Source organism: Ostrinia furnacalis, unplaced genomic scaffold (genome assembly GCF_004193835.3).
Source record: "Ostrinia furnacalis isolate ACB-3 unplaced genomic scaffold, ASM419383v2 OfSCF3887, whole genome shotgun sequence".
Taxonomy (NCBI): domain Eukaryota; kingdom Metazoa; phylum Arthropoda; class Insecta; order Lepidoptera; family Crambidae; genus Ostrinia; species Ostrinia furnacalis.
This window is the reverse complement of record NW_021134126.1, coordinates 17,896-31,298: the sequence shown is the minus strand read 5'-3', so window position 1 is coordinate 31,298 and position 13,403 is coordinate 17,896. Positions and strand designations below refer to the sequence as shown.

General features: G+C 41.4%; 1 protein-coding gene across 1 annotated transcript in view; it reads right to left on the bottom strand.

The window, feature by feature from the left end:
• The window catches only part of LOC114358359 (uncharacterized), a 182,936-nt gene that overhangs the window by 169,276 nt on the left and 257 nt on the right, over positions 1 to 13,403 (bottom strand). Inside the window, exon 2 of the mRNA XM_028312305.1 lies at positions 12,544 to 13,097. Coding sequence (XP_028168106.1) covers positions 12,544 to 13,047 — 504 coding nt within the window. The 5' untranslated portion in view covers positions 13,048 to 13,097. The remainder of the gene's footprint in view (positions 1 to 12,543; positions 13,098 to 13,403) is intronic.

Below are 13,403 nucleotides of genomic sequence, written 5' to 3'. Positions count from 1 at the left end.
ACGGGCACACCCGGTGCCCAACAAATGGTCCTTCGCGGTAAGTACTAGCTTATTTACTTTATAGTGTTGCCTTCAATTTTCCCTATTATGCTTACTTGAAGCAAGAGGAAAATGGCTGAGCAAAGTGAGCAACCTACCGCTACTACTATGGAACCAATGAGTTCATGCTCGTCATCGGCTTTGCCGCAATTGCCCCACACGACACAACCATCATCCGCCTCGTGCCCTTCGGGCCGCTCAGGCCGTTCTAGCCGTTCCAGCGCCACCGTGGTGGCGCAGAAGCTCGCGGCGCAGGCCGAGCACGCACGCCGCGTCGCCGAGCTCGAGCGCGCTGTGTTGGAGAAGGAGCGAGTTGCAGCTGATTTGGAACTGCAAGCCGAACTAGCTGCGATCGATGCGCATAGTGGTTCTAGTAGCCGGTACAGTAGAACAGCTGATTGGGTGGCTTCATGTAACAATGATCCTAATTTGCAGGTGCCTATGCTCGTCAATGACGATGACAAAGAATATGTGCGTAAACCGTCAGTGTCGGTACCCTTGGCGGTACTATTTCCCGGCGCTGCTACCACGGATGCGCCTTCATCGTCAGTGGCTTTCCCAACGCCGCACCAAGGGCAGCCGTCGCTTATTGAGGCAACGACAAGCGTTGCCGCGCCGGCTACCGTGCGGCCGGAGCCGCCCGCGCCTGCCGGACCTGCCCCAGCTAAGCCGCTACGTCAGCCTCAAGCATTACCTACTAGACATGCACATTACTTAGGTTTAGGTACACATACACAACGCGATTTATGTAACAATTTTAATAAAGTTGCTATTAGCCAGGATACACCTACTGATATACAACAATTAGCTGAAGCCATCACGAGCTAGCAATAAAATCGTATGGAAGTTTATACCACCAATAACTCCATCGATGGGAGGAGCGTGGGAACGGCTGGTGAGGTCCGTCAAGACTGCGCTATCGGTAACCCTAAAAGAACGATCACCCCGCGAGGAGACGCTGCACACGCTTTTACTGGAAGCAGAAGCGTTGGTCAATTCGCGTCCACTTACTCATGTTCCCGTGGCGCCGCACGAAGATCAGGCCCTAACACCATTCCATTTCCTTATTGGAACAGCCACGAACGAACCAGTCCTGCGTCCTGTTTCAGACACAGACCTTTGGGGACGCACCCAGTGGAAGAAAGGGTTAAGGTTAGCTGACCATTTCTGGAAGCGATGGGTTGATGAGTACCTTCCAACACTCGTACCAAGGCGCAGCATACCCCCGCAGCCAAAGGTTCAGCTGAAAGTTGGCGACCTTGTCCTAATTGGTGATGGAGCTCTTCCTAGAGGAACCTGGCCCCGAGGCAGAGTGACCGCCGTGTGGCCTGGATCAAGGGGAGTCGTCAGATGCGCTGACGTTGCCACGAAAGGAGGCACATTACGTCGCCCCGTCAGGAAGCTGGTGCTGCTGCCGACTGTCGCCTGACTGCTTTATGGTTGCTTCACACCGCGGGGCGCCATGTTGGCGACAGACCTTTTTTATATGCGTTTTTTGTATTTTTTTCTTTTGGAATGTTTTTTATATTTTGACGCTTTGTTTTTTTACTTTTTTACTTCAGTTGTTCATTAAACACCATTAGACAAAGACGTGTTTCAATATAGTAAAAAGTGAACATCCCAAATCAATTAAATATATTATATAGGTATAGTAACGGGCACACCCGGTGCCCAACACAATACTTACAGCTGTTATTTTTTGTACTGAATTAGTACTTTGCTGGCATAGAATTATTATTATGACTTTGAGGAACATTAATTTTAGAATGTGGTAGAAGAGCCGAAAATAGATATTAGGGATACCTGTGAATGTGAAAATAATTTCCGCTTTAGCACAACATTCAAGTAATTTACTATAATTATCAATAGCTGGCACAAAATATTTCTCATGCAACTTACTTAGTACCGAGTCAACCCTACTACCCACAGCGGGGCGTAATGAGCGAAAAAGCAGACTTTCGCGAAATAAAATATAACGAGCGGGCCCCGGCGAGAAACGGTTAATTGTCCGCCGGCGCGGTGGCCGGGCCGGTCGTTTGTCGCCGCCTCGGACGCGCGGAGGGTTAATAATTTTGCACTGTAGTTGGTACTTTGTATGTTAACAGATGGCTCCAATATTGCTGCGGTTGCAGGGACTTCAATTTAAGTTTCTTTGAAAGGTTTCGCTGTAGACTTCAAGGAACCTGTCATTAAAATAATGTAACATTACAGTCTTCTTCTTTTTCATGTTAAAACTTTTGTGTGAATCATGTTTCTTATGAATAAGGTCTTTTCAGACCTATTATTGCAAGAATTCATGTCGAGTATTTGTCACGATTTCACTTTCCCGTCATTGTATGTGGCTTCAAACTAGTAAAAACATTGTACCTAGAGATACATGATACTAGTTTTGAGGTTCAAAAAGTCGTCAAAATAATAATTGTAATGAATTTCCCTAGCATGCCTACTACATACGGTCACCAATATGTCCTGCAAGGAAGATAAATACATTTAAATACAAACAAATCGCTTAGAATTCTTACATAACGGTTTGTGGAAATGACAGATTCTACGGCAAACACATCTATATTTTACATTCGCAGTTACAATCCGGCGACAGACCAGGCTTGACTACCCTCGTTAAAACCGACGCCTCTGATTTACGACCTACCCGCGAATACGGAACTACCTGGCTCGTAAACCTACCTATGGGTTTATGATGAGCGAAGCATCATCAAGGGTTATTATCATGTGTTATAGGCGAGTTGTGTGAATATTATATTATTGTGTACTAGTTCGACAAGAGTTATTGGGTGTTTGATATGGGATGGGATGTTCTGAACTGATTTGGGACGACAGATTTTAGAGGTGACGCGATGAGAGGACTGGATAATATGTATTATTACGACTTATTTTTCTAAGCGTAAGAGGCGACTTAGGGACTACACATCAAACAGAGAATGGGCAGCAGCGTTCTCTGAAAAACATCAATCTTTTAAACTGCGATCTCCAACCCGCCTGCCTAGCGTGGAGATTATGGCAAAACCCTCCACTATTAGTGAAGGAGGCTCATAGTCCAGCAGTGGACTGTAAAGGGCTGATGATGATGATGATTTTTCTAAGCTTGATGACTGTAAACGGGGTGACTGATATACACACGGTTTTTGAATTGAGATTTTTTGCTTCATTCATATTTAAATAGAAAATGAGCACGCTCAAGCTAAAAATTTCAATTCAGAACCCAGTTTCTTGTAGTAACTAACTACAAATTGTACTTCCTCACAAAATCTCATAACCATTCATTACTAGTGTTGATTGGAGACCTAAAAGATTATTGTCTCGTATTTAATTTTAATTTCGAGCAAAATCTTGTCATCAACTTTAAAAAACCAACGGACATTTCAAAGTCATTACCATCCTGGCCTTTATCAAAGTAACCTGTTGTTTACTAGTTGACTAGCGGTTGGTCAAGTACAAGTAACAGCAAGTCATCTTCATAATAATATAGTAGTAATGGAACTACGGCAGAACTTCGTGCGCTATCCGACTAGGCGTACATAAAGACGTGAAGGTAGTTATGAAAAATGTAATATAGCAGAGCAGCACTCAAACACGTCATGTAAATTACACGGAGCTGCAGGCATAGGTAGTTAAAATCTGTAATAGTGATGGAACTACGGCAAAAGTTCGTGCGCTACCGCCCAGGCGCACATAAAAATGAGCAGGTAGCTATGTAATACTCGTGTAGCACTCAATAGTACGTAGGCAGCGAGGCGCGGGCCGTATACATCACGGTAGGTACGCGACGGGGCGGTGGCGGCGGATGTATAAAGTGGCGCGCCGGTGGCCGCTTGACATAGCTATAACTCGCGCCGCCATGACAAACAGCCGACCGGGGAGGCGTGGAGTCGCTCGTTGAATACGTTTTTCTTTGTTATACTTTTTACTAGGTCGGGCCAGACTTTTTTTACGGCTTTTTCTCTAGCTGGTAATATTAAACAAGGATCGCGTTCAGGCAATATTAAAGAATATTATGGCAGTTCATATTTTTTTAATTTGCTAATTTGAGAATCCCGAAATTCACGAATCATTTTTGTATTTACTTTTATTAATATTATTAAGATTACAAACCAAATAAACTCAATAATAAAAAATGTACCCTTTTCCTAAATTTTAGGAAAAGAATACATTTTTATTTAGGACCTAAACAAATATTTCCTTTTATTTTTTATTGTACCATAAATAATACAATAAAATAAAACACTTTGAATTTGGTAACCAAAGTTCCGTATTCTGTATAAATATGAAAAATAAAAAGATAAAATAAAAATTAACTATCGACACAATCCACTCCACTACATCCCTACTCTCGCCCGACACCGGAGGGCGCCATCGCTAAAGCGCGATACTACGGGCTCGCCTCGGGCGGCGCGAACCAATTATGTACCCGTGCGGGCATTACCCCCCGCCCCCCGCCTCCCGGCTGCCGGCGCTCGGTAGAGTTATCTCCTCGCAGCGCTGGCAGCCTGGTACTATGCCGCCGCTAGCACGCCCGCAATGCGAATGACGCCGGTTTTTTTTATTTATGGAACTGCTTTTGCATGGAATTTTGCTGGGATTTGATATTGCGAGAGTTAAATTATGATATTTTATACACATGATATTTTATACACATGATATTTTATAATGATGTAACATTGGTAACGTAACTTGTTGAATTACGGACGGACTGCATTGACTGAAGAAAGGAAGAAACAGCAATAAAATAGATTAGGTGTACGAAAACTTTTCTTATTGGAAAGATATTCCTCTTGACTCTTGTAGGAATTACTTTTTTTTTTTCATAGTTAAAGATGCGTTTTTGGCACTTCAACCAAACAACATGGGTACGTCACATAATAAATATTATAATCACAATTTATTCGCTTCATTCGAAAGTTCGAATTTTGAATTTATTTAAATCCTAAACAGCCGCCTTCCGCGATGACAGGCGCGAACAAAAACAAGACCCACCGCGGACGCGGCAATTAAATTAGTACGCGTCATCACACCGCGCCTAGGGGGCGCTGGTGTGTGCCAGAACGAGCTCAAAAAACAACCTGGCCAGCATCCATTCGAATTTTAAAAAATATTATGAGGAAACGAAAAAAAAACTACTAGGTCCTACCATCAGAATTTATAATTTTATGGGTTTCTCATTACGTTTTTACTTTTTTTTACTAGACTAAACACAGCAGATGTACAATATAAAATTCCTGTAAAAATACAACAAAAAAAGAAGTGACACACATTTTAAACAAAAGTATATTTTATAAAATTATTAAAAAGATCTAATTAAGTAACTTTAGATTTTGTATCATATAAAATTGGGAAGACCCAAAAACTACGCAAAGTTAACTTAGTCTCCCTAGTTAAATGGCTATGGTCAAAATGCTGTAACTCAAAAAAGGCGAATTTCAGCGTTAGTAATTTTTACTAGCACAAAATCTAATTTCCCTGTCAATATTGAATTTTCCTAGTAGATTGCGTTCGGAAAATGTACCTTCACTAAAGCCAAGCCTGCAAGGCAAAATAACTGCCATGATTTTCACATCAAATAGAATCGTAAATGATGGCGTGGGTCGAAGCGAATGAAATGCTGAATATAATTTTAGTGGCTATCACTACATAGCTGTAGAGTGCAGATTTAATAACTTTGTAGGAAATAACGATTCAGTAAACTATATTTTCTATGGATTTATGGATTATTATTATTTATGGATGAAGACATTGGCTGCTCGTATGTATTTATCAATAATTTATATATAGCGGACTAATGAAAAATACACTGTTTAGTGCTCTTGTTACTCAACCTTTTGGTATCGCGCACTTTAAATAAAATGCGTTAACACAAAAAATCTAATTTTCGAGTTTTCATCTTAACCCGGAATGCGGAAAGCGAGATGAAAACGATTTTTTGTGTTATTACTTTTTTAATAAGTGCACGGTCGTATAACATGTAAAATCGCAACAGCCAAAAATTCAGGCCTTAAAAAACAATAACAATCGCAATTCGGAACGCAACTAAAAAAAGAGTTCAAAGTCAAACTAAAAAGAACCACTTCTAAATTTCAAAATTGGAAGCCGGTCATTAGCGGAAACTGCAATGTGGTGCCGCACAATGCTGGCAACTTAACCGGCGCACTTTACACCGGGGCTCGGCCGGCCATTGTAGGAATTACGTTATAAATCGGCCCGGGCCGCTCCCGACGAACGCCCGCCGTAAATTATAGGGTGGGGGGACGACATCACAAAGGCGCGGCGAAAAAATATAGATAAGCCTGCGGTCAGGGCTGTCCCTGCCACTGAGGTATTTACGACCGAGTTTTTTGCGCAAATTGTAGGTGTTATTTATTTTTTCCGCCGACGTGTGTGTGTGAATATTAATTTCTTTTTATCCGATCGCGCCAGCGGGAAATGAGTGGCAAAATATTGCGATGGATGCCAAAGTTTATTTACCTACTGGCTGAATGAAATTCCACAGCACCACATAAATACAATATAATATTAAAGTGGAATCCAATATCATGTGGAATTTTGGGTGTTTAGAAAGAAGTCTCCCTAAAATTCCTTAATGATGAATATATTATCCCCTCACCCACTCTGTAAAAAGACTTAAGGGATAGAGATAAAATTTAAAAATGTCTTTCACTGCATCCCATTAAAACACGTAGTGGTCACTGGCCAGTAACTATTTTCGAAAACTTATTCGTTCTAAATTTGAAATACAAATTCTGCTCGTTTTGTTAGTGTTTGCACATTGGCAGCCCTGTCACGTCGCCGGCCAGTCGACACGCAGCGCAGATGGCGGGAAGCATCAAGCGTGTTATACACACTATAGCTAGGTGTGAAGAGACGGCGCTTTGCGCTTTCAGATCCCGATGCGAATTTAAATTAAATAATGTAGCGCTAGGCAGCGCACTTTATTGCGCATGTTTTAAATTACGGCCGCAGATAGAGTTACTGGCGGATCCTTGAGGCGTTTTTCAACACATGAATAATGGCGTGTGTGGAAGGGTGGAATGCCTTCTTCACTGCAGTGTATGGGTATAGTTGATATCCTGTTGTATAATCTAATTCAAATCGGCTTTTCATGTGCCTGAAGACAATAGTTATCTTTAAAATAGTGACTGATCGATAGGACCTTCTTTGTACAGTCGATGACATAACAGATTGCCAAGAGCTTCCCCATTGGGGATAAAAAAAACACTCTTACTAGAACTACATAGATCCCAGATCACCACAGTATTCAGCTTGATATGCTGTCGTCTAAACCTACTAGAAAATCCACCGATGTCCCAACAGAGTCGGCAATCTTGGTATCTATACCTGTTGCTTCTTTCTAGCATCCACCAATCAATTTGGTAGCGTCACCGAGCGGTGGCGTCCGGAATCAGTGAAGTTAGAAGCTCTCTAAAGCGATTTCCATTTTCAGAGTTTCTTAGACAAAGTGACATTAGTGACAGTTATAAGCGAAGTAGCCACCATACAAATAATATGCAGGTGCGAAGCGATTTGGGAATTAAAACTGTCACTCTAACAATATAAGATTTGTGATTGATTCCATCATTTCATGATCAAGCAATCATCCGGCTCGGAGGACCAGTGTTTATGTAAAAAAAAGATTGTAATTTAAGGGCGTCGCGGCAGAGGAGCCGCTACGTCCTTAAATTACAATAATCGAAAGGTTTGTAGTTAAGGTATAATAAGCGAGAAATGTAAATGCAAAAACAAAGCGTTCAACTAAATCTATTGTACAGTCTACACAGAACACAGTGACCGAGGCTATCGGCCGATATGAGGAATAAACGAGAGATAAAAAAGATGTATCATTCAACGTGGTCAAGTAGACATAAAAATGGAAAAACACTGAACATTTTCTCAGTAGGTTATGGCAGTTTTAATTATAAAAAATCATTTGTTTCGGGGTTCGGAGGGCACGCTAAGCAAAGGGCAAATTCTCGATCGCTATGCCAAATTGGATGAGCAGTTTAAGAAAGAAATCTAATCCACTTAAGTTTAACTATCAATTTTGGTAGGTATATCTGTAAAATATAGCACAACATTTTATCACATTGCATATACCTAAATAACTACTGAATGATATTATTCACCAATCTAATCATTAGCTCGAAATCACCAAAAATCCGCATCAAAATAAGTTAATACACTGTTCCCGCAAAACGACGAACGTGATTAAAAGGTTAACTAATTAAACTTCAAAACACGCGCTTTTGCCGAAATATCCCGGAACTTTGCAGTCGCTGGTATTGAAGGGTTAGGGGCCCAAACTTTGGATCTGTCTGCCGAAGCAAAACCGGGCTGTTAAATCCTTACTAATATTATAAATGCGAAAGTAACCTGTCTATCACGCTTTCACGCCTAAACCACTGAACCGATTTTGATGAAATTTTGGCATAGATAGTTTGAGTCCCGGTAAAGGACATAGGATAGTTTTTATCCCGGTTTTGTGACAGTGACGATGACAGATAAAATTTCACGCGGGCGAAGCTGCGGGCGGAAAGCTACTGTATAGTAAGTATCTATTATAAGTTAAAATTTTAGTGTTTTTAGACTAATTTATTTTTTTCTCATTATTTATTAGATTCTCATGACACTTTTTGTTTTTTTTAACACTATTATACTTCTTCTAGGCCCCAATCTAGTATGTGGTACTACTATGTTCCACAGGATACCTAATAGTACTAGCTATGCCAAAAATCATCAAAATTGTTCATTCATATTTTAATAGTTTACTGGTTTAATGTTTAAACCTGTCTCGCTTTGAAAATAATTTTACCAATAAAAAGTAGCAGACTATCAAAGGCTGCTTATATTTACCTGGAACCTACACGTTCCCTGGGAATCCTTGAGTTTTCTTTATCGCTCTACACTTATGCGAGTAGAGACGCACAATCAAAAACGAAATGTTAAATATTACAGTATAGTAGACGCTGGATGGCGTGGCGTCTAGAATCTGAATCAATATTTTTAATATTTACTCTAAAACCTGTTAATTTCTCAGATAAAAATGAAGGCCTTTTTTATCCAATCAGAGCAAAAAGAGCTCAAAGATTTCTCGTAATTGTGGCGAATTTAAACCAGATTATTTCTTTGAAGAATTTACTAGTTCCAAATAACTCGAATCCGTTGTTCCTGGTACGAATTATGTGGGGTTACCAGGAATTCCGAAAAGCTCAACACTTCTACATTTGCGTTAACCGGTCATGTCAATCATGCATAACGTTACCCGGCGCCTGCCATCCCAGTATCTGTATACAGAACCCTAAACGAACAATGGCTCGTGGCCACACATGCCACCGATCCTCCGATAGCAGCCGATCGATGCGTGTACCGCGATCGAGCCACCTCCTGTCACATTATGTTGCCCCGATGATTCGTATCGACTTTATCGATCAATTTCTCGACTAGTCGCTTGACTTGTCGGCGGTATACTTGATGGAAGATAACTTTATGCATTTTTTGTTGTAAAAATCTATCCTTTATTGTCAAGAAAATTTATAATTTATGAGTTGGGCCCTTCTCTAGCTTTAGTCCCATTCCCATCTCGAAGGCAATGATCGCAAAAATCGATGATAATAAAATCACAAGAAGCGTTGAATATTGACATGAACGTTTCGACAGTTTTCAAACGTTCAAGAATGGAATCGTGATCTCAAACAGTTGACAGTCGCCAAAACAAACTGCGACCGGTCCGCGCGGTATGTTGACGGAACGGAGCGTAACGCGCTAAGTGGCGCGGCCCGGGCGATCTTATCGGATTCTCGGTCCGCGCTCGCTTCACACCCACTACTGGAAGTTAGAACGTAGGTTTTATTTATGCTTTATTCATATTAATGTTGTTTTGTTAATGATGGGCTCGCTTTTAATGAACTCGGCCAGGTTGTGTAGATGTGATCTATGACACAAATCTCTATAGAGGTTGCAGATTCACTTGCGCTAAACCTTTTTGGGTTTCATTGAGGAACCAGACGACGAAACAGAGTCACTCTTTTCAAGTAACGAAGCAAAACATAATAATAATAATGTGCAATTAATGCTTATTCGTACAAATAAGTAAAATATGAGTAAAATGTTCATGAAGCCCGTTGCCTCAGTGAAATCATTGAGCATTTGGAAATTTATGAAATGGAAAAATAATATTATGTGACTACTGATGATACAGTCCTCTGTTGGATGTTGCCGGCATCTATGTCATCATAAAACCTAATTATTATACTGATTTTTGCAGACCATCATTCTTCGTTGCGTCACACAACACCAGGCGCGCAGAAACAAAAGGATAGTGATCACAAATTGCCAAACCTGACTCCAATTAAACAACAAATAGAACAATACCTATCCACCCCTGCTCGCCTAGTGGCCGTGTACCGCGCGACATCGTCATCGCTCATTTACGAGTATTATTACTGGTGCTTCATGTTTATTAAGACGTCCCAGTGCGCAGTCGGTCGCTCACCTGATACAGGCCGGCTTTATTAATATTTCCAGCTGAAGTTTATGGAAATAGGCTATATAGAAAAACAAAGCCTTTGTTTTTACTGCAGCGCGCTTTAGCAATTAACGGAAAACCCTTTTATAGCATCGGTTAAAATATAAATTGTACATGTACAACATTTCCTAATCAAAGAATCATTAATTGATATACTAATATGATACAATGCAATTTTTTACAATATGAAAAAAAAAAACTCATTTGTGCGAAATTGTGCCAGCATTTAAAAATCGATAGTCTTCATCCATCAAGAACAGAAACTAAAACTTATCTTTGAGTCCCAAACAAATTGCAAATCAAAAGCCAATTTAAATTAGTAAACAATCAGCTCACTCGAATAGAACTCGCACTGTCTACAAGTATCGAATACATTTAAATTAATCGATCGACTCGCACCGCGCACAAATAACTTTCACACTCGCGCGCACGGTCCGCGTCGGATTAAAATGTATCTCCTTGTATTTTCAGAACTCCTAGTACCGATTGGCCGACGATGACTTAACACTGAGTGACGACAACCATTTTGCTTCAGCGGTTGTTGTAACCAGTGGTTATTTTTTTCAATAGATGTGTCACAGTTGTGTTCTTGGTTGTTTTTTTTAAAAAATATTAATATCATCTCAGTGCCCGCCGTTGTCCGAAGTGGTAGGGCAAACTATATTTGGGACGTGTATTCCTTGAAAGGTCATACCTACAGAGGTACTTAAAAATTTGAACTTTGATACTAATAGATAGTGCCACAGTGCACTTTACTTCATCCCTCTTACTCCTTTCACAGAGCTAAGCCATATTATCAGAGTTACAGCTACCTAAATAGGATTATAGGATTGTTTGCCAAAGGATATTTCGTAAACAATACCAATAGACAGCCTTCCGCCAGGTGTTACATAAAATTATTCGGCAAAGCCGCAGCCTGCTCGTTACTGGAAACTAAACTAGCTTTTGGCCTACTTATTGTTTTAGTCCGAGCCGACAGGCCGACCTGTTGGGTAACCGTATTTTGAGCTTCTAAAGATCAGATTAGGCGCAATATGTTTACTAAAATCAAATTCTGTCTATGACAATGTCTTTCATACATTGGGCAGGCAATTTAAACGACCAGGCACACACGAGCATCAAAACGTTGCCTCTAACCACGAGAATAGAATTGCATCGGCCATGCATGATGACTCAAAGGCGCTCCGACTGTGATTGGCAGTTTCCAAAGGCGCGTCAGCTCGACCAATGAGCGCGCGGTCCACAATGAACTAATCTCCACCCGCGTCATGTCAGCCTGGTACTGTGGTGGCACACATCACCTGTTCTTTGATCTCTGCTGTCTAGACGATGTTATTGTTTGTGGGGTGCTTTTCAAATCGGGATACGGAATATTAATTACTTCGGAGAGGTTCGGTGATAATAAATTCATGAGCGAAGCGAGCGACTCGCTTTTGTGTGGTTGACTCCGGTTTTGAGCTGGGAAGTTACAAATCGATATCGGTGTCGTATTATTGTTATCATCATCTGAAGTCATTGGTTGATAATGTTGGCGTGAACCAACCAAAGGTTTTGTCGCCACACTTGGCGGAAAATGATTGTATGTAGCTTAGCTACCCATTATATCGAGCAAAGTCAGTGAGTGTATCTCGCCAGTGCCACTGACTGACGATCGCAGAGTCCGCAAATCAGCGCGCAGTTGTTTTGTTTACAATGATACCTCTAGCATCGTTATGCTTGCCTGGTATTTCGGTACCGGAAATCACCTGTTTCTTCGCTGTGATTCATCTCGTTCATTCATCGGACCGTCTCAAAAACAAATAAGAATTCTTCCGCTGCAGTCGCGACTTTGGCGTTGGCGGTGCATGTTGCTTCAATAATTTATTTAAGGATAACCGGCAAATTATCGATTATTACTAACAGTAGGGTCGTACCATGATTGCGTTAGAAGAGAACAAATATTTTAAAGTTAAACTCTAGTAATGTATCCTTACCTTTAACGGTGGAGTCGGGATATACAGCGGCGGATCATTCTGCGAGCCGGTGTAGACGTCCTGATTTGCATAATCAGCATCCAACACGCTGTAGCGGCATACAATACCATCGGCAGGCTTCGCATCGTACCCCGGAGGCTTCCCCGCGTGAAAACCCTTCGCCTTCACCCAAAACCTAAACTTGGAACTGTCCGAACTGTTGCATTCCTCCCCCCGAAGCGTGCGCAGAATTCGCGCGTACTTCTTCAACGTGATCGTTTTAGTTTTCGCCAAATCCCCGTAAGTCTGAATCACCCACGGCTGGTACGTCGAGAACAAATCCAATTTAGGATCGCCCGTCTGAACCTTCGCTCTCTTATTATTATTCTGCTCGTTCTTCTTGTCACTTTTGGAACTGCCCGCGGCGGATTTGCGCTTCGACGGCTTGCGCGGCGTTTTTTCAGGAATCGCCTCTTGGGTCAGCTTCTTACGCAGTCCTCTGTCCGATATCATAGCCGCTGCCATGTTTGGAATCAAAAATCACTTCACTCCTCAATCACGCCCCATATCACCAACTGTACACGAAAAAGCCCGGTACTCTTTTGTTTCTGTGCGATTGTTTTGGAAAAGTTGCCGAAAGTTCCGGCCCGTGCGTACAACTTCTCGGAACTTTCGGCTGCGAAGTTCGCATCGACCTGAGTTTCTATAAAGGAAACTTTTCCGCGTGGCGGGAGGCGGTGCCTGTATGAAAGGCTGTCGGCCGCCCTTTAGCTTCCGATTGTATGACATTTCTCTTATTATAGCCGATTCGCTTCATGTGGGATATTTTACTTGTATGCTTTTATGATTATCGTACGAATGATGTATAGTATTAATTATTT